The sequence below is a fragment of the Leiobunum rupestre genome, chromosome 7 (assembly GCF_980474605.1).
Source record: "Leiobunum rupestre chromosome 7, qqLeiRupe1.1.hap1, whole genome shotgun sequence".
NCBI lineage: Eukaryota > Metazoa > Arthropoda > Arachnida > Opiliones > Sclerosomatidae > Leiobunum > Leiobunum rupestre.
Window position 1 is genome coordinate 14,972,458 of NC_143390.1, and position 24,966 is coordinate 14,997,423.

A 24,966-nucleotide genomic window follows, 5' to 3' on the forward strand; every position below is an offset into this window, starting at 1 on the left:
AAATCGACAATCATCAAAATGGTGTCCCAATTTTGGATTTGTTTATTGAAAAAAAAAAACAGATCACCGGAAGCAACATAAAACCAAACGCGCCTGCGCAGCAATTTTGATTTTCGGGCTGCCGGGTGATTTAAAACAACGATATACATGTGGTAGCTATAACATCAGTAAATTCTTATATTATTATTATTAAAATATTAATACTTAATTAAATATTAAAATTTAAAATTGGTTTTTCAAAATGAATATTATGGTGTCACCAAAAAGGTTTAGATATCTAGGCACATATCCATTTTCCTTTTAACAACCACGCATTGGGACCCATCTCTTTGAGCCTGTGTTAAGCGGTACAAAACTGGGCAATCGTAGGATTTGCACAAATTACTTTGATTGATTCCCATACAGCTTTGACAAATCTGTTTATAAAATGAGTTAAAAATGAAGGAAGGAACAATGATTAACCGTTCGAAAAGTTAAAAAAACAACCAACCTGATTGTAGTGAATCATGGCGGATTCCCAATCGTTTAGTTTGGATCCTAAAGTGATTGCAGTCCTTTGAGGATCATTTTTACAGGACAGACAAAACCCGAAATCGCTGGGACGATCACAAACTATGCAATTGATTCGAGCAAAATATTGCGGTAGACTTGATTTACTGGTCATTGAAGTTGAATCTTTCAGCACATTAGTAAATATTGTACGCGGTAATTCATTTAACCTAAAAAAGACGCAAGATAGTGATTTTGGTTAACATTAAAAGAAAAATAATAGTAGCATAAGCTTATCATAAGGTCCCCATAAGCAAAGCTCTAGGCCAAATTTTTGACGATCACATAACTGCATATGTACTATATAATTACTCATAAGTATGCCACTAGCTCTATTTCTTCACTAACGGTTTGTTTCACAGATATTGCGTCATCCGTACCCTACGTAATATTTGACGTCATCGAGGGTACGTTCAGCCATGGACTAATTAGTCCATGGTTGGAGTCTTTGCAGATTCTTTTGAGCCTAGGCCTAACTCTTCTATGCTTGGAATGGGTTTTAAAAATGCTGGTGGAATATCCCACTTTGACGACTTATTACATTTTCGGAAAGTGATCTCTGGACCAAACCGTATGGGTCATTCTCCCCAACATTTTATTTTTCTAAATTACTCATTATTTAACTTCATCCACAAGCGAGTTTATGAATTTCAATATAGCTACATTGGGCTGATTAAAATTCCGACGCAAAAAATTCCTTCTCAATTTAGAGGTTTTCCATTGGCTTAAATAAATATGTTAGTAGCCAATAGTGTGACTCCCAAAATTACTAGGATTAATAAAAAGGTTAAAATCTAACGTAGTCCACGTTTTTACTGCTTCGTGGTGAAACAAACCGTTAGTGAAGATTTTTGAATGGAATACAGGTACAGTGGCATACTTATGAGTAATTATGTTACATATGATAACTGTTATTAAGAGGTAGGTATTCAAAATCTGCACCTCCTAGTGGCTACGTTATCAACTATGCGTTTCTGAAATAAATTTAGAGCAATGCATTATGAATGCGCACAAGCCGTGCGCGAACGTTTTTAAACTTAGAACCATCAAAGATAATTTAAACTCGTACCCTAGATTCGAAATCACTCTCTCGCGCGTTGCCGATAGCGTTTACCCACTGGAACTCAGAAAAAATTGGCTCCATGGTTTGCACCTTACCGCAACCGATGGAGCCCGATTTTTCTGAGGTCACGTGTCGGAAAAGGGTAAACGCTTCGTAACAAAATGGTCAATGGGAAATCTCTCAGTATTCGAATCTAGGGTACGAGTTTAAATTATCTTTGTAACCATGCTGGAGAAATCTCCGCCGCGAGCCCATAGTACCGTAGCCAAGGCTTATTCACAATTTTATCGCTTTAAAACTTAAAATTAACACTTATTTTTGCAAAATGATTCATCAGAACCTCAAACTGGCTATTAGAAATAAGAGTTGTGTTTCTGAAGGTATTTATTTTTCAAATTTGAGATTTAGACGCGTTTAGTGTGGCATTTATCAACTCGAGCGTAAAAATATTTTAGATGTAGAAATTTTGAAAAAGAAGATGTCGCTACTGCCCTATCGTCGTACTTTTCTTTTCACCAGGGCAACGCCGTTACCATCATGGGCCTCTATGGTAGACCTTACCTTATGATAGTAGTGATATTCCCAAACAGAAATGAGATCAGTATCGGTTATCACTGTCTTGATTTTAACGTTGAAAATGTTTTAGGGATGTGCGGATCATCATGGAGGAATAGTAGTCTTTTTCGAATTAAATAATTTAATTCGAAAAAGACTACATCACAGGCGCCATCTCCACCACATAATGTTGTCGCTCCTCGTTCTTTCGTTGTAGCTTCCTATGGAGCAACACAGGCTGGGAGGACGTAATACGTTCACGCCCTCGCCTCAGCTTGTGACGTCAAAAGCGGGTTTCATCCTACCTCAAACACATTTATCGTAGGAAGAGAAAAGGCCGGCGCCCTCTCCCACCGAGATGGAAGATCAAGTAAAAATAGAACTATAACTGTGAGTTAAAATTATGTTTTAGCTAGGAACAAAAACAGCGTGGGGCTGGTGTGTATTTATTAGGCAGGTGCCTATTTCTTGGCTTATGTAAATAAATTGAGAACAACCGGCTCGGAAAATTATAAATTAAACATTTGGTGGTTTTGAAAAAAATTACCAATTAAGCAAATACTCGAAACATCTAAGGATTTATCAATTAAACGATTTTATAAAATCAACTATTATATTTTGAGAATAAAGATTTGATAACCGAACCAGTACCAAAAATAAATACACTATCCGCACATACCTAATAGATTGATTGGCATCTAATTTACCGATTATTCACGATAAACTACTAGTAAGGAGGCGGTATAGATGGCGCTTTGTGTGGGCAAATAACCTTGAATTTAAACACAGACCACTTACCCTAAGAAGGACTTGCATCAACCTCGAAAAAAAGGTGTTTCCAAAATAATGCGGCTCTTTTTACCGCAAACAGAAAATAGCACGTGAAAATTCTTTATTTTACGACATTAAAAAAAACCGTACGCGAGCCACCTTCTACAATACATTTTTTACTGTCGCGCGTTCTAGTCTTTAAACCTTTAAAACTGCCTCTACTCGCCGTGAGATGGCGCGTTCTTAAAAAAGCCGAATTACAGTCAAGACATAAAACATTTTTAATTACTACCAGCGATACATGTCCCTCTTGGGGTAGATGGTCTGTGATTTAAAAAAGCTTCTACATCAGGTTTTTTCGTAAAAATCCGTATCATTTAAATTACGATACAATAATTGTTAGAAAACATTGACACTTACCATTTTGAAACATTTACTCCAAGGAGACAAAATATCCTTTCCAGTGGGGGAATGATAACTCTCGTGACATAATATTGGGTGTTAACCCTCAGAGAATCATCTCTCAGTAGCTCTCCTGGTTGCTTAACCAATTTAATTAAAGGAAGGCCAGGTTGTCCGTACACTATGACATACGGCACTCTTTCTCCAACTCTGGGTTCAGCGCGAGGATCTACACGCAGCAGCCGTCTATAAACAACGAATGGTATAAGATAAAGTTGGCTCTTTCAAAAAACGCGCCTTGGTATTGAAAATTTATTAGTGGGTCTCGTGATTTATTTTTGTTATGTTTCAGTGTACCATAGGGGTGAAAAACTTCTTTAAAGAAGTGGCAAGGTTAGCGATTTTTTTCCGAGTGCCGTACGATCGGAAAACGCACTTTCGTGACAGGGCGTGAGAGGTCTTATTGAACAATTTTAAAACTCACGAAAATTTACAGTCGTTAAAATTTTGCAATATAAACTTTAGAATTTAAATAGAAGACCGCAATAACCTTAAATGACGAGTTTTCACATTTTTGTCGGTATTAACAACCAAAATGGTTAAATTACTCGATACTTTTGAATGCCTTACCATTCGATGTTGTTGAATGTCAAAAGCGTTTAAAATTAATCCAAATGGCGGCTAACAAAACATTTCTGCGCGAGTTTTACAAAACAAACGTATATTAAAGGGCAACGCAAGTGGCCATGCAGAGGGGTAAATTTTTCTTATAGATAAAAAGAACGACTGCGCATGCCCTACCTGCCATAGCTTTTCCCTCGGTAAAAAAGCAGAACCATATTTGCGATAGCTAAATCCATGCATTCTTTAGTCGCAAAAATGGCTAAGGAAAGTGAAGTTTTCGAGTTTACCGACAAATCAGATCCTTTATACCAAAAAATTTACTAAAACAAAGATAAATATTCTGTCGAGGTATAATGATAGGAAATTTGTTAAGGGAGACTGGATATAGGGCCAAGCTAGGAGGATTCAGGGCCAAGTGTGTAAATCTAGCGGCAGAGAAATACCGCGTCAGAGGCCTAATGTTTCAACCTCCATAATTGAAAATATTCAATTGGCCAATAATTTTATAACATTGTTATATCGAAAATATCAACGTCAAACCAAGGATCCTATATGTTAGAAGGATAGGTAGCCCTCCGTCCAGCCCGTGTTTTCAAAACGCCGGCAGCGCCGTCGATATTAAGAGAGCCTCTAAACGTGGGACGTCTTGTTTCTATTCCCTCAACAACAAATTTTGGCGGCGCTTCCTCCATGATGTTTTGTCCTTGACGGAATCTAAAGACGGATTCTCTATCGCGAATGACCCACCGATGGCGCTGCCATTTTTCGTCCCTCGCCTCATATCCTTCTAACATATTGGTTAAACTCTCGGAAACTAACGCAGTTCTTTTTTTAAGTTAAGCCCAAGGTTCGTTGGCGGTGAGCTAAGAAAATCGCAAAATTCGCGAATAAGAGCAAAATTGCACCACGTGGCTAAACCAGGGAGAATAAAGTTTTCGCGCGGTTTAAAATCTTCCTTGGAAAACCAACTTACGACTAGTAGAAGAAAACATAGTTCCAAATCAAGCCCCCCCCCCCCCTACATGGCCAATTGCGTTGCTCCTTAAACGTATCAGAAAAATCTGCTCGGCGAATAGGTTAATTTGATACCCTTAAAATACCTATTGTGAATTCATTTTCATTGTATCGTACCAAGAATGTATTTATTTATTCTCAGGGAGAATGAATATGTTGAGATTATTTTTAGCGTTTCTCTAATTCCACCCGTTGGGCCCCCCGGTATGCTCCTCCGGTTAAATTAATCAAATTCGTCCTGCAATCTCATTGGTTCTTAAAAATTACGTTTCTCGACGCGATTAACGCTGCTGCGAGGACGCAATAAATAAGACCGCCTCCTTTTTCTCCCCCCCCCCCTCTAGCGTGAAGGGGGTAGGGGCTCTACGTGTCCGTCGATCGTCTCAACATATTCATTCTCCCTGAGAGTAAATAAATACATTCTTGATCGTACTATCCATAACCTTTTTATTTACGCGTCCGCGTATTTTTTTATCTACCCGAAATTTCGGAGTTAAAAGTGTTTGTATACCTCGCTATAACAAGAGATGGAACAGCAGCGGTGGGTCGATATCCTTTAATTCCTTTAAACTCTTTGGCAAAAATCAGATCTTGGATATTCACACGGTTGCTCAAAACCTTTTGAAATTGACGTTGAACGTACATTTTTACGGCTGCAATATTTTGAGTTGTGAATAAAATTCTTAACGCTTTTTCCAAAACCTAAGAATATAACTTTGTCATAAAATTCATTGAAAATAGTTGACGGTTTTACTTTTCCAACAGCTGGACATCCGTCTCTACGGACGGTTTCAATTCCTTTAGCGTCAAACACAGGCTCTTTCTGGTCAACAGTTTCATACATAAAACCCACGTATCGCTTCTTTGTTTGAAGAACGCATGGTAAATAAACCTTAAAAGACGCTCACGCGTATAATTACTATATATATATTTCTTAATTATATCGAGAATAAATATTAATTTAAGACACCTTCTCAAATTTCAGTTTCACAGGATGAGGGTTTAGAGCTGTGACAGCTTCAGCTATTTCTTCCCCAATTTTAAAAGCTTGCTCCTTAGTCCTTCCGGATAACCGGACAAACATACTGTAAATATATATTGCGTATTTCTCCATGTGAAATAAAAAAATAAAATTGATTGCGATAGAAATGTTCTAAAAGTTACCTATCTGTATCTCCATAGACCACATGGGCCCCCCATTTAGGGTTATTTTCAACAAAATTAATTGCATTTTGAAGAGTTTCCCTCGATTTGCTAAGAATGCTATCCGAGATCTCGACACAAGGCATTCTTCCCGAATAATTCGCAGCAGTGTAACCAAATGTTACATTCGCTATGAGTTTAAGACCCAGTTGTCGCGCATCCAACAGTTTCACTACAGACTACAAAAGAAAAGAAGGGTTATTAAAATATAGGGTTGTTAATTTTCCGGAAAAATAAAATGCGGAAAAATTTCCAGAAAATTTTCCGCAAATCGGAAAAATAAAAAATTTAAACATAAATTACTTTTCAAGGGTTTTTAATGTTTTAAACTTTTTATCGATTTAAAATGACTAATATCAGTAAACATACTACAAAACATTAATAGTGTTACATTTCAACCAGTTTAAACTAGTCTATAGGTTTAGTTTTACTTTTAGATTAGAAAAAATGAGGTGAAAATGCCGCTTTATTTAAATTTGCAAACAATATATTAGACAAATCATGGAATGAAAACGTCTTTAATATTTTTCTGAAAAATACGGTAAATTTTCCGGAAAAAAGGCCTCGGTAATTTTCCGACTTACAACACTATTAAAATACATTTTACCGACCAGAGGTGGACTGACCACTTGGGCCAAATACCCGGGGGTTGGTAAAATAGCGCTTTGGAGGCCACCGACCGAGAGGTGCCGCAGTGAAGACCCGCCCTTAAAGGGACTATGAACTTCCATACTTATAGTGGATCAACGAATTTCATATCTCTGCCACGAGATTCAACAGAAACTACAGGTGATTGGCACAAGTTACGTTAAAATCCAAGTCATAATGCGCGTTAGTAGACAATTTTCCGATTCAGTTCATACTCCCTTTAATCGAAATATCAAACAACCGATTGTGTAAGTTAAATTTTCAGTAGTGGCAGTATGTTACGCTTTATCCAGTATTTTAGTCAAATCATTAACTAAATACTCAAGCGGACCTAAAATACCTGTTTATTTCAGGTTCCCAAGACGTAAATTTGCACCATCGACAGTATGTAGAAGAATTTCATTAAAATCACTTACGTCGGCATTACAGATCGCCACGATTTGGAATTTGACCAATTATCTCGATAGTTTGATATTTCGATAGCAGCCTCTTCTGCACACGCGTATTGTCATTTTTAATTTATACAGAATAGCCTCCCTATTGCCTCCAAAACGTACCAAAAACTTTTTAATAAAAACAAACTTGCGCAATTTTGAATTTTTTTTTAATTTATTTAATTAAGAGGTCGTCTGAGTTACGATTTAAAACTGTTGTATTTTTAAACAAATAGAAAATTGAAAGATTTGTGCTTCTATACAATAATAGCTACATTGAGCAAGAAAGGCACGCGGAATCCGACGCGATGAGGTTCAGCCGAAGCGATCTGAAACGCTCAGAGACGCGCAACGGTGACTGTTCACACGACAGGATCAAAGCGTTGCGGGAGTTATCATAACGTTTCCGTGGGTACGCGGCTTATAACAGATCGCAGACCATCTACCCCAAGAGGGACTTGTATCGCTGGTAGTATTTTATTTTATTTTATTTCTCGAAGGTGATGCGGCTTTTTTGAGCGCAAGTAAAGGCAATTTTGAAGGTACAAAGACGAACACGCGCGATAATAAAAATGTATTGTAGAAGCTTTTCTCGCGCAAGACTTTTTTATTTTCATTTCGTAAAAAAACAAGAATTTTCACGCGCTATTTTCTGTAAAAAAAAAAGCCGCATCACATTTTGAGACACCTTATTTTCGAGATTGATGCAAGTCTTTCTTGTGGTAGGTGGTATATGAATATACGACGAAAGTCCCGTCTATTTAGTCGTACCTCGATGTTTAGTTTTGGTAAATTCATAGTTTCATCGATCTTTTTTTAAACATTTGATTTGGGGCTGCCTGTAATTACCAGGTGACTAAATGTCGGTAGTCCGCCTCTGTTACAGACTTAACCGGTTATCATCTAAATAGTCCTTTAAATAAAAGATAATTCATAGCCGATTATAGCGTTTGGAAAACTCTTTGTTCACACGTTCGATTTCCAGCACGTTTTAATGAAAATTGGGTATGCGTAATATAGTCAAACAAATAGGAGCTCAACTGCCGATGCGTGTTAAACACTTTATTTCAAAAGGCACGCACCCAGAAGACAAAAAGCTGAAAGACTATTGCTGGTTACTTAAAGGGCAACGCAAGTGGCCATGCTGGGGGGTCAATTATTTTATAGATAAAAAGAACTACAGCGCATGCGCTATCTGCCATAGCCTTTCTCTCTGTAAAAAAAGCAGAACCATATTTCCCGAATTTGTTTTGTATAAATGCGCCTCTCGCGGTTCTTATGCGATAGCAAAATCCATGCATTCCGAAGTTTTCGAGGTTACCATCAAATCGGATCCTTTATTAAAAAAAATGTTTTCAACCTCCATAATTGAAAATATTCAATTGGCAAATAATTTTTACCAAAACATTGTTAAATCGAAAATATCAACGTCAAACTCTCGGAAACTAGCTCAGTTCTTTTCTCCATAATAAATAAATTAAGCTAAGCCTAAAATCCTCGGTTCGTTGGTGTTGAGATAAAAAAATCGAAAAATTCGCGAATGAGAACGAAATTGCACCACGGATAATGAATTTTCCGGGCGGTTTGAAATCCTCCTTGGAAAACCAACTGACTTGTAGAAGAAAACATAGTTTCAAATCAAGCGCGCCCCCTACATGGCCACTTGCGTTGCCCTTTAATTTTAGACTATGGCTTAGAACTAAAAATCCATAAAAATTTTATCGAGCGCAAAAATACATTCGCGATTGGTTCCCAAAAATCGACCCTATGATGTCACTGGTCGACGAAGCCATAGCCGTCTAAATATACAAGGCGGCGCCGCGGCGGCACAGTGATTTTGCAAATCCCATAGATGGCGACCATATGGGGTAGAAATATTTCGATGGCTATGACGAAGCGGTTCAGCCGAAGCGATCTGAAAAGCGTTACGTTAACTGTTCACACCGCAAGATCTATATGTTGCGCGAGCGCTCGCAACGTTTGAGAGGGTAGGTTAAGTTAGCAGACTTAGCACGGCTTGAGAGGTGACCAAAGCTAATGTGAAAAGCGACATAAGACACAAAAGTGTACTTGTCGCGAAGTTAAAGAGTTTAGGAAACGGGGTTAAGAATACGTCATCAAAATTTAAAATTTTTGCCACTCCAGCGCCACCAAGTGTGGCGTTTTTTAATTGGCTTTGTAGTCGAGGGTGAGACTGGCTCTCCGTAAATATTTCAAAAGGCGCAAAGGTAGGGCTGACACACTTTTCGGTGACCTCGGTCTTATGTCGATTTTAATAATATAGACATCATACCATAGATTTTAAATCACTGCGTCACGCCTAGTCAATAGCGTTTACCCACTTTACATAAATTAGCACCATGGTTACCAACAGACGGAGGCCGATATTTCGGAGGTCACGTGATGGAAGTGGGTAATTGCTTCGTAACAAAACCGTCAATCGGAAATCCGAGTATTTTGGCAGAGATTCGTGACATCATCGCGTAGGGTTTCGCGTATCACGTGTCTCTTTAAGAACAATCGTGCATTTTTTGCGCTTCATGTAATTTTTTTATTGTCTAGAAGCAATAATCTTTCAATTTCCTATTTGTTTACAATGCTTTCAATCCTAATTCAGATGTACATGCAGACGAACTTGTAATTATATACTATATTGCACTTGCCCGATTTTTCTTAAGCGAAACTTGAACTTAAGAACAAAGCGTAATCCAAACGACAAACGCTTCGAAGCGATGTAAAACGTTCCAGAAACCTAGTACGTACGTGAGAATAGTTCGGGCGAATCTATCGATACCTTTTACAACCGTTTATTAGAGGTGGGTTAGATCAAAGATTATATCGAGCGGATAATATAGAACTCTTGTACCCTAGATTCGATTTCTGAGTTTTCTGCTTGACGGTTTGTTAACGAAGCGTTTAACCAGATCCGGCACGTGACCTCCGAAAAATCGGCATCCATCGGTCGCTGTATTGTCATACCACGACCAACTTTGACGGGGTTTATATAATCTTTGCTCGTACCCTAGATTCGAAATAACTGTCTCGCGCTTAGTCAATAGCGTTTACTCACTTCCTTCCGGAACTCCGAAAACTTTTGCTCCATAGTTCCCGTTGTAACCAACTAAAGATAAGACCACCGTCAACTTTGATGACGCGCTCACCATGGTAACCAACTAAACATAAGACCACCGTCAACTTTGATGACGCGCTCACCATGGTAACCAACTAAAGATAAGACGACCGCCAACTTTGATGACGGGCGAGCGCGTCTTAAAAGTTGGTCGTGGCATGACAATGGCTGCGTTCAGTAACTCTAAAAAAGAACAGCTCAACGGTCAGCGGTTTTTTAATGAACGGGTTTTTTGACGTCACGTTGCCCGTCCGTTGAGCAACGAAGTCCTGGGCTGTAAGAGCAGGGGTACCTTCAGTAACAGTCAACGGAAAAAAAACGGGGGATTTATATTTTCCACCGATGAGCTTTTTCATCATAATAACGTCGTAAGGTATTGAACGCATTTATTCAGTCATCGGTGTTTTTTTAAAATGGCGTTGAATTTATAGTAGTATTACGTCAGTAATTGGAAAAACCGGCTCTTCCAGCCGATGACTTCGGTGAGTAACCGATGACCATCGTAACGTCAAAACCGGAAACGCGAAAAAGCAAAACCGATGTCAGCGATTAATAATAGGCGAGTCCGATGAGCGCTGCTGAACGTACCCATGACTGAAGTTCAACAACTTACGACGTCATTATGACGAAAAAGCTAAATCGGTGGAAAATATAAATCCATCGGGTTTTTTTTCAGTTGACTGTACATACCCCTAGTTTTTCCTTTGCTTAACGGTCACGTGACGTCGCAGCACGGAGTAAGGCTAGCTGCAGACGCCGCAGCAGTCGATATTGAAATACAATTTACAAGCGTAAAAAGCGTTCAACAAGATCCTACGTCACGTTAGCAACGGTCTCAACGAAAATACTTTTTCAGATAATTCGTTGAGAGTTATAGCGTTTTCCATTTGATTGCTCGAGATTCGCTCCGAATGTCTGACGTCATATATCTCGCCCCAATCGACTAGAGTAAAACCGAAAATGGAACTTAACATTAACATATTCATCTGCTAGTAATATTAATTTTCACGTCTTGGTCTGCCATTTTGCCAACAAAACTAAAAGGAACACGCAAAAAATTACTCCGATATCGATCTCGATCCGTTGATCTGTCAAAATCGGCAGATCAGTTTTGGGCGATCTTGGAGCACCCGATAGCGGGAAATGGAACACGCGAAACTTGATCGGAGCAGATCCGAGCACGCAAATGGAACATAAAATGTTGATCAGATCGATCTAGAGCAGTCAAATGGAAAACGCTATTCCTCAACGCAGTCAATACAGCGACCGATGGATGCAGATTTTTCGGAGGTCACGTGCCGGAAGTGGGTAACGCTTAGTTACAAAACCGTCAAGCAAAATGCCCTCAGAATTTGAATCTAGGGTATGGAGTTCTACATTATCTTTGGATAGACGGTAAAATAAATGGGGGTGGAATTTTAAACCGTCATTGCCACATAAAAACTGGACACTAGCCAGGGAGGGAACACCGGATTGGTTGGTATTGGAGCATGCGCAGAGACCAATTTTTAACTGTCGCCGAATAAAAAATATCTAAATCGTGATTCTTCGTAGAGCACGTGGCGCCATCTAAGTAAACTGACCGTTATATTTCGGGAATAAAAGCTAGACAAAATGGTTGTTTAACTGTAAATTTACCAATAACTTGAATTCTTTAAATTAAAATACAAATTATTAATTGAGATCAATCGTAATAGACGTGAAAAACGGTTGAAATGACTTCAGTGACTATTAAAGTCGCGAAGCGGGGAGACTGTCAGCCATGCTGTCACGAAACTTTTCCCCTTTTTTCCTAGCCCCAAATTCAAAAACCCCTCAGAGGCTTGGAAGCCGTTGGAATTTATTTTAGCGTCTATTGATAAAGCTGTAAATAACTAAGGAGAAAATCGGTATTTCGGCGTGACGTATGTCGATGTCACCCATGTTTTTTCCTATAGATAAAAAACTGGCCCTCAAAATGGCGGCCATAACCCAAAGCTACAGAGCGATACTACTCTATTGTATAAAAATTGGTATCGGTAGCGATTCACGTTATTGGTAAAAAAATCTTTATTGGTCAACTAATAAAAATATGCTAAAAAATTAAACCAGTGGAAAATATACCTTATTATCCTTGTTTTCTTTCATCGACTTTTTAACCATGATTCGTGTGTTTAGGATTTCTTCCAACATCCTAATGTTACAATGTAAGAAATTATTTTTATACAACATATAAACAAAGAAATTACTTGGGTATAACTCCTTTGCGGACACTAGATCTGACAAATGTGATACCAAGTGGGGAAATAGTTACTAGATTATCCAGTTTCTATAACAATGTTGAGTTTATTTAAAGCATAAAAATATAACCCTTGTAAAATACCTTTTGATCAGTGGTTGGGATAGTGAGAGATGTACAACCAAATTCAAATGGATCATTTCTGAAAATTTTTAACCAATTATTGAATGCTATTTCATTTTGAATCCCATTGGGCCGTTCCAAAAGTGTTTGGAGACATAAGAAACTTTTGACTACTTTGAACGCTCTTGGATCAACTCATTAGAATTAGCTAATGTGACATGAGAAAAACTTACGTTCCAAGAAATTCAACTCTTCCCAAACAAGTAGAATAACAATAATTATAAGCAATGATTATGGATGGATACAAAGACTGAAAATCTAATACAACGACGGGATCAGTGTAAAATTTTGATTCAGGTTCTAAAATGAGTGGCAATGATTCAGGGGCTCTCGAATGTGCTCTCTGTTGAATACTTGGTGATACTGCAATGTAGTTTCTACCTTTAACCATTCTAAGCATCATTGACTCTACTCTGAACTAAAAAAAGAAAAACTAATTATAATAAAAAAATCACAAAAAAATTAACATATACCTGAGATCCTCTACTAAAAACTTCGAAAAATTGAATTCCAAAAATTCTTGCCAACTCGCTCGTTCTACCCACAATATTAAAATGATCTAGCAAACTAATGCAACCACAGACTCTCAAAACATAATATTCATAAAAGCTCCATCTAAAAGGGAAATTTTCATTTATAAAAATTACCATATCCCGCTTAAAAAAAGTAACCTTACTTTAATTTGGACGAGGTAAACCACTCAGTCAACGTTTTAAAATCATACAAAGGAACTCTTTTGTTTAAAACTTTAAATAATACATTTTCAAATGAATAAGAAGTCAGAGCTACCTTGAAAAGGAAATTTACATAAGACAACTTTGAAGGAAAATAATGTTTAAATAATCCTTACTTCTTTTCTTATTATCTTCCAAACATTTAGAACAATTCTACCAGTAACTTTGATATCTGGAATGTTATCGGAATCCAAGTCCTCAACCACGATACTCGTACGACTTTTGGCTCTAGTTGCTCCAACCCCACGACTTTTTGGTATTCTAGATAATGCACCGCAAAGCTGCTCATCTATCATGGAAGCCCTTTCTAAAACATATCCCCAGGACTGCATTTCAACTTCGTATCCAACAATTATTTCCGGATCAAACCTAGCAAAATCAAAAATTATTTCATATATCAGAAGATATTGAACTGAAGTTATAGGATAAGGTTCTAATTTTAAAGCCTAATCTTCACTATTCTCAGTGGGTACAGTCATGTTGTTATGCTTAAGGTTGTCAACTCCTTTTGTTAAATGCTTCATGCAGGCTGGAACCAATAAGCCATGAAAGAGGGAGATAAATTTGCTGCTTACAATATATCTATAGCCTTAAATAAAACGTTGCTAGATGACTTGGGCCTAAGGTGGTGCCTTGGGTATTAGCCTAGCTGATTATTATTTAGTTCATTAACTTTGCGCAAAATAAGAAAAATTATGATGATGAACAAACCTTCTAAGTATTTTGACTAGTTCATCAAAGAGCTCTTTCTCACTGGCTACTGAAGTGATGGATAAAATATTTTCTTCTAGGCCCTCAAAACCATTAAGATATATCTCTTTTAAGGAGTTTGATATATCAGTTTTGAGGTTGTTTTTAGATCCCTCTGAGAATATAGATTTCGAGCCTGATCCTCCCGAAAGAGGTGTAGAAATGACATCCTCCATCTTATCTACAACTATGGCCTGCACAATCAGTTCCGGAAGAGAGGGCGAAGGAGGAGACTGATTTTGAATACAATAAAATATAGCCGTAATTTCATCCATTTTTGGGTTTGGTTTAAAATTTTGCCTAGTTTGACAATGTACTTCCAAGCTCATAACCGTAATGAACTACAAAGTAAAAATTTATAAAGAAAAGGATAAATTAGAATAAATGAAAGTATTTAATACCTCAAGATGTGTTTGTCTCTGGTCAAATTTTTCCCTTAGTGAGGGAATCTCAAGAGATGATGAATTTTGGGTTGTTTCCTCAATCAAAGAAAAGGTGTCATTATGATGCTTTTTAGTTTCACGCAAAAGCTACAAAAAAAAGTTTAAATGAAATGAATGCACAATGAATTCAATGGGAAGTATTCTACCTTGTTTTCAGATAGATTTATCACAGGTATATTTTTTTCAGTTTTTGGACTAGTTTTATCATTTTCATTAAAAACATTTGACTCCAATTTCCTAGTTTCACGGTTAAGAAAATTGCAAATACTAAAAATGGGTTTTTCCTTTGAATTGACTTTGCTTGAATCAGTTTTAATCTCTGGAGATAAATTGTACTGATTAATGACACTAGAATTTCTTAGATCTGATGGGCATGTAGACTGTTCAAGGCACCACTGTTCTACTTCTTTATAATTTGGTGGGTATATAACTGGAGTAATTACATTATTAATATCCAATGAAGTGTTTTCATTCATTGAAAAGCTACTAATTTTAGAAAGGGCCCCAGAAAATGTCCCCTGAAATTCCTCTAAGTCAACAGGATTTCTTGAAAATCCTTGTTTGTCTATTTTATTTGACAAATCTGTTTTTTTTTTAATACAGAAACCCCCTTCTTCAACTTCTTGTCTGCTTGGAGGTGCTGGAGCCATGAAAATTTCATACTCCAAAGTGTCATCGTCGTCTGCGTACATTTGATTGTCGATAACTGTCATTTCCACACTTGAAACGCTAACATCTGAATTTTCAAAGCTATACATTGAAGTATTTAACAAATTAGACGTGTTTAGATTACTAATTTGTGTTGTTATTTCCTGAGAATTATCGTTGACAAGGGTATCATTGGAAGAAAAGGTATTTTCATTGCAAGAAATAGATTGTGGTTCCTCAGTGTATGGTTCCAAATTTTGAGATCCAGAATATTTTGAATCAGATGTTTCTTTCTTAGTGCTGGGGTCAGATTGGGAAGGCATGGACTCCTCAGAGCTGTCATCCTCCAAGAACAATGTTATATCATTTGAGCCATCAGAATCTTCATCTTCGTGGGATGGAGTCTGTTCTGAATACCTTTTCATTTTCATGTCACTGTTGTTCGTATGGGAATCGGTCGGAGAATCAGCCAATGGGGGTGTTAAACTGGCATTATGACAAGGTGTGAGAGGTGACATATAAGACATCTTCCACAAGGCATCAGAATGGTAAATATTATAGTATGAACTGTCTAGAGTACTGTTTTTAGTAGGAAGAGGTTGATTTTCATTTGAACAAGATTCCATCATTTCTGAGTTCAAATTAAGTTGATAATCTTCAGGACAATCTAATTTAAACGGTATAGAAGTACGTTTAAGATCAACACTCACCGGAGTCGACGATTTAACACTTGATAGTTTCTTTATTATTTTGAAATTATTAGAGGGTGTCGATTTGGATGATGAAAATCTTCCAGTTTCATTTTCACAAAAAACCTCATCAATGTTTTGCTTCAAAGGAGTAGTTGAGCCAAAGAAACACTTACCAAGTTCTTGTTTTGAGTTCAAAAAATCACATTCAATTACTGGGACTTCTACTTTCTCTTTGTTCTGAGTTTGCTTACATTTGTTGTCCAGCTCTCGCTTTTGTTTTAGAACATTACTTGAACTCGAACAGAATTTGACTTTTTTAATATCACCAATATCAAATAACAAAACTCTTGAGCTAGTAGAGGTTGCAGAATTATTTGAAAATTTAAATTGATTACGGCTTCTCAGACGTAAAGAGCACTGAGCTGTTTCATTCTTTTCATGGATAGTGCTTTTTTTCATTTTTGTACATTTGGTTGAATTGCTTTCATTCAAACTCTGAGAAGGCTTAAGTTTCTCACGAATCTGGCTTTCTAGCATCTCAATTTGTATTGGCAACTTTTCTAATTTAACTTCTTCAGTTCCTATTTTCTTAAAATTCCAGAGGTTAACATAGCTGGAAATTTTTATTTCATTGGAAAATATTGCATTTGTAGCTGCTTCAGGAAGAACTTGAAGAATTTCGTTGGGACAAATGAAAGGTTCTGTAATTGAATCCTGTTCATATGAAGGTTTTACAATTCTCTTGCGAAGGACTCTTTTTGGAAGATCTTCAAAGTTTGAGTTCCGTTCACTATCACTAGGTCGTCTAGATAACTTGGATTTAGATAGTCTACAATTTGTTTTCCTTGAAGTTTTTCGTTTTCTTGTTAACTCCAAAAACCTTGATGTACCTGCACACGCTAATAAAAAATAAAAACCATAAATCAATAGTAAAATCAAACCATTAATAAGATAACCTTACCAGAATCATTTTTTTCTGCGAGATCAAATGCACCATCTAGCTGAGGTAACCAAAAGCTACAAGCAGGGTCTTCAGTACCTTCGATACTAGAAGAATTATTTCTCAGAGTATCAACTTGACCTAATTGAATGGAACTTGAGCCTGAAGAATGATGGACTTCTCCATTTCCATCTTCAGCATCAGTTTTGAGAAAGTCATTTTGCCAGAAAACCTGAGACATCTCTAAGCTATCGTCGCTTTCATCACCACTGCTCACATTTTGGAATCTATCAACGCATTTATCAGATTTTTGGGTGCTTAAAATGCTGTCTGCTTCTTCCGCTTCTAATATCTTATCAAGCATTTCCAAGAATTCCAAATTTTCAATTTCAGCTATAAAAGGGGTAATCTTTATATTCTGATCATTAAATTAAATTATTAGAGGAAATAAAAAAAACGGAAAATATAATAAAATACAAAAACACACAAGTATTCAAGCATGAGGCATTCAGGCTTTGGTTTATGGATTTATCTCCCGAAGATACTGGAGTTAGCCTTTAAAGGACACTAATAAGTACAAGTGCAAATGAAAACCAGCAATAACAAAAGCACGTACGAAATTTGGCTTATTTTCTCCTTTAATCTTTTCAGAAAGTATTCTTCGCTGATTGTTTTCTTAACATCAACACGTTCTATAATTAGGAAGAAATTATGTAAATACACACAAAATATTTATATTAAAATAAAATATACCTTGAGAAACTGGCGGAGTTATTTTAGATTCATCAAACTGCTCTTTGTGCCTTTGCTTTTCATCTTCCCAAATAGCAGCCAAACCAGGATTACTACCAGATGTTGCTATATGAAAATAGAAATTGCTTTTGTTCATTAAAAACATCAAAAGGTAGATAATAGACATGTATGGTACATTATTTCCCCCAATGGAATTTTTGTTCTAATACCCATACATAAATCATAATGTGTCTAAAAGCTGATAACTATTTGTGGATGACTAGTCCACGGAACTGCTGGGTAACAATTCTCTATAAATATCCTATGACATTGATCTCTGAATTAAAACATGAATTTCACTATTATAAACACTCCCTTCCAAAACTTCTGATTATAAAATAGCTCTGTAGCAGTCATTAGCTTTTCGAGTGACTATTGAAAAACCTGATAGTTACTTTTTAGGAACATGCCCTAAGTTATAGTTTGAAAATATATTTCCACCTCAGTATAAAATAGATAGTTCGATTTATTACTTACAATACTACTAGTTTATTTTTTATTTTTTGTATCTGCTGTTTCACGCAATGGACTACTCTTGTGCTCTACAGTGTTGTTTATTAATTAATATGTGGTTTTAATAATAATAAAATAAAGTTTTTCTATTAATTATCTGTCAGATTAATTCATCAAAGTTTGCTGGTGTTAATATCAAACTTCACCAGGTTAAAGGCTCAGCAAGTTCCCACTGCTTCATGACTGATTATCTAACCAAGTAGATGACAGAAACTATATCCTGGTTCTGGATATCAGCATTGTTCCGGCTCAACTGAAACCTGATAAATCACTGACAATGCAGGGCATGATTTGCAGAGGAGGAAACTTCCTCTCATGTCCTTCGTGTCTGTGATTTTTATGTCGCTCAAAAATGTGAGCATCTTGGTATGGAAACGAGAGATCTTTCCAATTATTTGGCAAAGCAGATTTTACACTTCATTTCTTAGATTGGGCTTTTCCAGGTCAAAGTGCTACCCCTACTAATAATAATAATATGCTGACAATGGATGGTCATAGCATTGTGTATTGAGAATTGGAAGAGAAAGACCATCGAAGTCTAGCTCATGATGCAAGATGTTTGCAAAATTATTAGTGGTGAATGGGTTTGTACCACTGAGAAGTCAATTGGTTAGCTTTGTGATCATCGAATCAGCGAAATTTCTCGCACAGATAATGAGAGCATCAAAGTCTTCAGTTAACATGACTAAGCAGATATTCTGATGACAATGAAGAACATGAAAGATGTGTCATTTGATTGCATTCTCATTGCTTGCGTCTTCCAGTTGCTACCACAAGACGGGTTTCTAGAGTTTGGTATGATTTGGGATACTGGAGCCAAACTTCACGCGTTTACTGTTTGAAACGTCTTTCAAGGTCTTTCTGGGCTGGCAGAAGTGTCTCAAATGACACCACAGTCTTAAAATTGACAAAGAGAGTTTGTAGGCCGAAGCACCAACGGAAATAGTAGCAACAGCAGCAGTAACGAACGAAGTCAGAAACTGTCTTGTACTTAGAGTACAGAGCAAATGATGCCACGAAGTTTATCTGGTTCCAGAAATTTGACACTCCAGCCACTCTCCAATTTGGAAATAAGGCAGAGATGTTTGCAGGCAGTGAAGGCGACTTACAACTTTTGCATCTGGCTGAAGATATGTGAGGGAGTCATTCCAATACATGGCATATCAATGGTTTTGTTGGTAACATTTTTCTTTTAAAAGTGCAATACAACAAAATAAGAACCTTGATTTTAAAGCTACGGCAACAAGATAAAGTTTGCATTGCAAAGAATACATTTACAACACAGATTTGGCACACAGCTGGACTAGGCAACGAAACTGGGAGAACGTTCTGATCTCTATCGTTTATCTCCTACACCACATGATGATGGGCAAACGATACTACCTGATCTTTAAGGACAAGTTCTTGCGTATACTCCCTTAACAGAAGTAAAAAATCTACTATTTCAAAGATTTCCTTGCTATTTACAAAAATCATGATAATAACTGGTGGCAGGTAATAGAAAGAATGGTTTAATGAAGAATTTCAACGATAGACAATGAAAAATGTTGGTCTGAAACATCATACCTCTTTAATCCTGAGATTTCAAATTCAATATCCCCGTGACACGGTACCCATACCCATTTGAACTACCCCGTGGAATGGCACCCTTACAATCAACAAGCACAAGGCCCAGCTTGTAGCAAAGACCTATGCACGAGAAGGTATTGACTACAATATGCATTTTAAGACACTCAAGACTCTTCCTCAGTCTAGTTGCCTAGAAAAACCTCTGTATAAAGCAATTTTACATCTAGACAGTCTTTCTGAATGGAAATCAAGCAAAAGAAATCTACACAGCCAACTAGAAGGTTTCCATGGTGGGAGTGGTTGAAAAAAAGAGCCTCTATAGTTTGAAGCAATCGCAGCTATTTTGGAAAGCTATGATTGAAAAAGTCTGAGATCGGTCTCTAAATTTTTCTGACTGGAGCTACATTCATTTTCCTCATTTTGTTGCTGGAAGTTCGAGATTACTGATGGAGTCATGTCAACATATCTGAGACTAAAGATCGAATTCACATAAGACTGCTCAGTCATTCATTGTCTGATCGACTTCCATAAAGTTAGCTGTCAACTTACCGTATCAATTTATGGCAAACCCAACAGTTGAAGATTGGAATTATCTCAAATGTATCGTTTGATTCTTGATAAAAACAAAGTTTTGGACTGTCATTCAAAGCTGACATCACTTCAACCAATGTTCCCTACAGCAACTGGGATTATGCAGATTACAAAAAGATGAGACATTCAACGTCAGAAATAGTGGGTTAGCCTCATTGCAACAGCATTATCCAACAGTCATTCGGTAATCTTGACAACCAAAGCTGAATTGGTTACACCTACAGAGCCACCAAGGATATCGTCTGGGTCTAGGGCATTAAAGTTATTCTGGGACTCAACATAGACAATGATGTACCAGTTGTTAAAATCGACAATGCTGGAGCAATTAAGCTGATACAAAATTCAGTATCTGGCAATCCTATACATGAGAGCTGGTTCAAGAAGGTCTAATAAATGTCGTGTTTGTTTGAAGTCTTCATCAAGGCTAAGCGTTGCAAAAACAAGGTTTATGAACACGTTGCTAAGTATTGTGGATTATTTTTTTTCTGATAGTGGTGTGAGTCTCATTTTTTGGCTACCAAATGAAATTCATTTTTTTTTGTGACAGAGTTAGAGTTTGAGTTAAAAAAAAAGAGAGCCTAAGAAAAATATATACAAAACATGATGCAAAATATTTCTCAAGGTAAATCTTGATGTCAGATATTTTGATTGCAAACTGATACTCTAAAATCATGTTATTCTGAAATATGTCTAACCAGTTCTTAGCCTTGCTCAAACTTTGAACTCGTAAGCTCATTCAGTTTCTTAACAAGAATTAGTCAGGTTTGAACTGAGTGATCCAACCAGGGCCGGATTAACACTAATTCGGGGCCCTGTGCAAAGTAGAATTTGAGGCCCCTAAAAAAATTCAGACCTTACTGTTTGTTTCTATTAATGTTAATGTGCTTATAAACATTAAAAAAAAACAATTTTGAAGATGGGGGAGACCCTAATCTTGAGGGCCCTGTGCCATGAAACAATTGGCACATGCCTTAATACGGCCCCGGATCCAACACCAACTTGTTGTGGTTATACACCACTAACTAGTAGTTTTATTTCTTATTCACTGTTTGATTTCATAAGTCGTTTGCTCAGTGGTGTTCTCTTGAGCTATACAATGTTCTGTTTATTAATTAAAATGTTTGGAAAAATTAACACTTAATTTATTATCTACCTGATTAATTCATCACACTTTGCTGATGTTGATATCAAACTTCATTACTATGTTACTCATGACATCTTTAATACACACTCCAAATCATGATGCTATATTACCCCTATCATTATCAATATAGATAGTTTAAAAAAAAGCTCCTACCACTTTCTTCAAATTGATTTTGAATATTTTTCTCATGACAGTCCAATTCTAGCTCACACGTTGATTGTTTCGTAACATTTTCGCCAAGAACCATATTTCTATAATGAGTTAAAAAAAGTATTAACTCATGGTACATTTAATTTTGGTCAACAAAGCGTACGGAGGGAGGTGGTTATGATTCCACAATGAAATATTTGAATCAGAATTGCACATAGATTCATTGAATGATTTATCTTTTGACATAAATGGAGATGACAACGGTTGACCATTAGCCTCTTTAGGAAAAATTCGAAATTTCATGTGTGTTACATGTATGTAATTCATTCCAAATAAATTATAATCAATAAAAAACTGAAAAACAATTTAATCATATAAAACATGAGATAGAAAATATAACGAAAAAAATACAACCTGTAAAATATAAGGAATGTGAGCTTCATATGGTTGCAACACCGTATTCATAATTGTACCACTATTTAAAAGATCTATAGCCCTTTACATAGATTGAGTTGATTAGGTTTATGTTTTCTTCTTGAGATAATAAAAAATATTTACTTTTTCATCATATTTGGGTTATAAAAGTAAATTTGCAAGAATGCCTGTTCTCTCTCATGGTACCCATAATAAGGTCTATCAATTAAAAAAATATTAAAATTCTAAAGACAATAAGGAAAAAAAAGATTTACATTGCCATTTTTAATTGGATCTTGAAAACATGCTGTCTTCCTTTACTGGATGATATATTTAAGGTATTGTCAATACTCATTGTGAGCTCTCGCATATATTGATTGACAGTCTCCCCAAGTTGACCATAATATGGTACACTCAGATATGGGAAAACGTTGTGAACATGAAGGCATGCTTTCTGACCTGTACAATAATCATAATACATTTTGGAATTCCAAAATTAAGAGAAATTTATTTTTCTGTACAGCTGCATATAGAAGTGTAAGTATTATAACAAGTGTTTTACAAATTACAAATTTTAAATACATATAATACAGCTGTAATTCTCCTTGCAAACTTTACACGGGCAGGGGGGGGGGGCACTAATTTAAACATCCAGCTTATATTTATATTAACAGAATTCAGGGGCGTAGGAACCAGGGGGGCAGGGGGGGGGGCAATGCTCTCCCTAGAATTTTGCTGGGAGGGGCAACTAATGTTATTGCCCCCTCCAACTTTTTCTCTGTTGAAATCTTCAAAAGGCTCAAATGCTCTGGTATTAAGCTTATAACTGTGTTTAGTTGTAAAAAGTACACATGCACTCGGAGAAGCTACACACCATTAAAAATTCAAAACCATTCTTTGGACCCCTTTTCGTTTCTCTTTGACCCACCAACTTCTAGAACGCTCCTACGGGACCCCTGACAGAATTAGATTACCTTAATTAAAAGCATCATATCGCTCTTTTTAAGTAGTAAAAGTAAAAATAGTATAAAATGTCTTAACATGCCACTGATTTATAATGCACACAATCTAAATAAATACTAAAATAAACATACCGGCAGGGGTTATTCCAAATATCCTTATAACAGGAATGGATTCGATTTCCGAGGCCCTGAATGAGGAATATGTTTCATCTAAACCTCTGACAGGTTTCACTAAGCAATAATCGCATGATATAATTCTTAAGGAAAATCGCTTGTCCAACATTTTAAAAATCCTTTAATTAAGAGTAAGAGTAAGTTCTTAGAGAATAGCCTTGCTTCTACTACGATTCTTCTACAGGTTCCCCGTCCCGTGTATCTACTCTACTCTCTAGACTCTAGACTCTTGAGTTGGGAATAAATAGAGATACAACTAAATCTGGCTGGCGCGGGACCATTTCGTTCATAAGGAGACTTTATCAACTTTATCGTTCTACCGTGGCGGCATCTGTCTCTAGTGGTGGCAACTATATTGCAATTGAATTTTTTCGTGAATCTGATGTGAAATTGAAATGTATGATTACTCGTAACAAACAAACCTTTGAAGTTGCTTAAAAATAATTTTATTCTGTCAACACGATCCTTTTTAACTCAAGTTACGGTGAGTTAGCTAATAATTATTTATTTTTAGCCATATAACTGTACAAAATATAGATGGCGCTACCACCTAATTATAAAGATGAATTTCGTACAGTCTTATCAGAACAGGGGGGCAATTCTGTTAAAAATCGACTGGGAATTCGATCTCGATACCCTATACCATGTCGAAATCATAGAAATCGGATAACAAACTAGAACGATTTTTGAAATTTTGTCGTGGGGTCCGATTAGAACTTTTAAAAAACCCTGCCTTTGGTCCATGCTTTTCGTTTGGCTGGCAACGAAAGTTACGCCATCGATGCCAAACTGGTGAACTAACACTCCATTTCGCCTAAGATTAAATTACCGACTTTAGCTCGACGCTAACGCGGTTTTTTTTAAATCTTTGAAGTAACTTATGTTTAATTAATGTTGAAGAATGGCTCAAAACTGCGTAATCAAATCGTGTAAGAGTACATACTCAAAAGAAAACATATCTTTTCACAGGTTAGTGTTAGAAATAGTTTTCTTTTTACCATAATTTACAATCGCTAAGAACGCACTAGAAAACGCGTTTCTTTCAAATCATAGAAAGCTAGTTTTTTTTTAATAAAAAATGATGAATGGTTAAAAATTCCGTAATTAAATATTTTAGGAGTAATTACTCAAACAAAAGCATATCTTTTCACAGGTTACTGTTAGAAATAGTTGTTTTACGAGCAATGGTTATGGGGGAAACCGGTGCACAGTAATGGTTTATCGCAAATATCTACGTTAGTATTGTATGTACGGCTATAAACCCAATTATGAACATTAGGGTCCGGCTATTTCCCACAAAAAATGTTTTATGAACATTTTACATACTAGCAATCGTTGTGTCGTATTCGTGGTTTTAACGTTGTACCCGAAACGCGTCTTACAATTTTGCGCCTTCGTTGACTTAAAACGCATCCGCCGCTCTTCATGTAACCGCGTTTAAAATTTACCAAACAGCTGCTAACTCTTGTTATTTTTGCAATAAATCGTTTGAAAATGAAGCTATTGTGAAGGTTGTGTGAGACAAAATGATAGGAAAGTCGGAATAATGTGTCACTTCAATTTAAAGGGACTTTCAAGAAAGACCTAGTCGATTTGAAATACGTCATTCGGTCGTAACTTTGGCTTCACAACGAACGGCGACCGAATGACGTATTT

At 36.6% G+C, this 24,966-nt stretch overlaps 1 protein-coding gene across 2 annotated transcripts; it reads right to left on the reverse strand.

Annotated features, from left to right (window-relative positions):
• Nucleotides 1–15: 15 nt before the first annotated feature.
• Nucleotides 16–23,511, reverse strand: PolZ1 (DNA polymerase zeta catalytic subunit). 2 transcript variants are annotated; one of them, XM_090180622.1, is made up of 27 exons: nucleotides 23,269–23,511; nucleotides 22,450–22,633; nucleotides 22,319–22,393; nucleotides 22,175–22,256; nucleotides 21,924–22,114; nucleotides 21,764–21,861; nucleotides 17,755–17,859; nucleotides 17,618–17,693; nucleotides 17,489–17,556; nucleotides 17,023–17,394; nucleotides 14,868–16,960; nucleotides 14,680–14,808; nucleotides 14,240–14,619; nucleotides 13,645–13,897; nucleotides 13,471–13,583; nucleotides 13,268–13,409; nucleotides 12,968–13,212; nucleotides 12,756–12,813; nucleotides 12,622–12,701; nucleotides 12,497–12,566; nucleotides 6,143–6,360; nucleotides 5,949–6,063; nucleotides 5,733–5,870; nucleotides 5,490–5,680; nucleotides 3,359–3,586; nucleotides 491–719; nucleotides 16–416 (listed from the first exon to the last, which is right to left on the reverse strand). In XM_090180622.1, the coding sequence occupies exons 1-27, from the start codon at nucleotides 23,417–23,419 to the stop codon at nucleotides 270–272; spliced, it is 6,231 nt and encodes a 2,076-aa protein (XP_090036748.1). In that variant the 5' UTR covers nucleotides 23,420–23,511; the 3' UTR covers nucleotides 16–269. The 2 variants fall into 2 exon arrangements, with proteins under 2 accessions (XP_090036748.1, XP_090036749.1); XM_090180623.1 differs by lacking the exons at nucleotides 17,489–17,556; nucleotides 17,755–17,859; nucleotides 21,764–21,861; ... (3 more) ...; nucleotides 22,450–22,633; nucleotides 23,269–23,511 and having other exon boundaries at nucleotides 17,618–17,678.
• Nucleotides 23,512–24,966: the final 1,455 nt, after the last annotated feature.

Coding starts and splice junctions, on each gene's coding strand:
- PolZ1 (XM_090180622.1), bottom strand. CDS start 23,419: ATGTTGGACAAGCGATTTTCCTTAAGAATTATATCATGCGATTATTGC. Junction 12,814..12,967: donor AGAGTTGAATTTCTTGGAAC/GTAAGTTTTTCT, acceptor AAAAATTTTCAG/AAATGATCCATTTGAATTTG. Junction 12,702..12,755: donor TCCCAACCACTGATCAAAAG/GTATTTTACAAG, acceptor ACATTGTTATAG/AAACTGGATAATCTAGTAAC.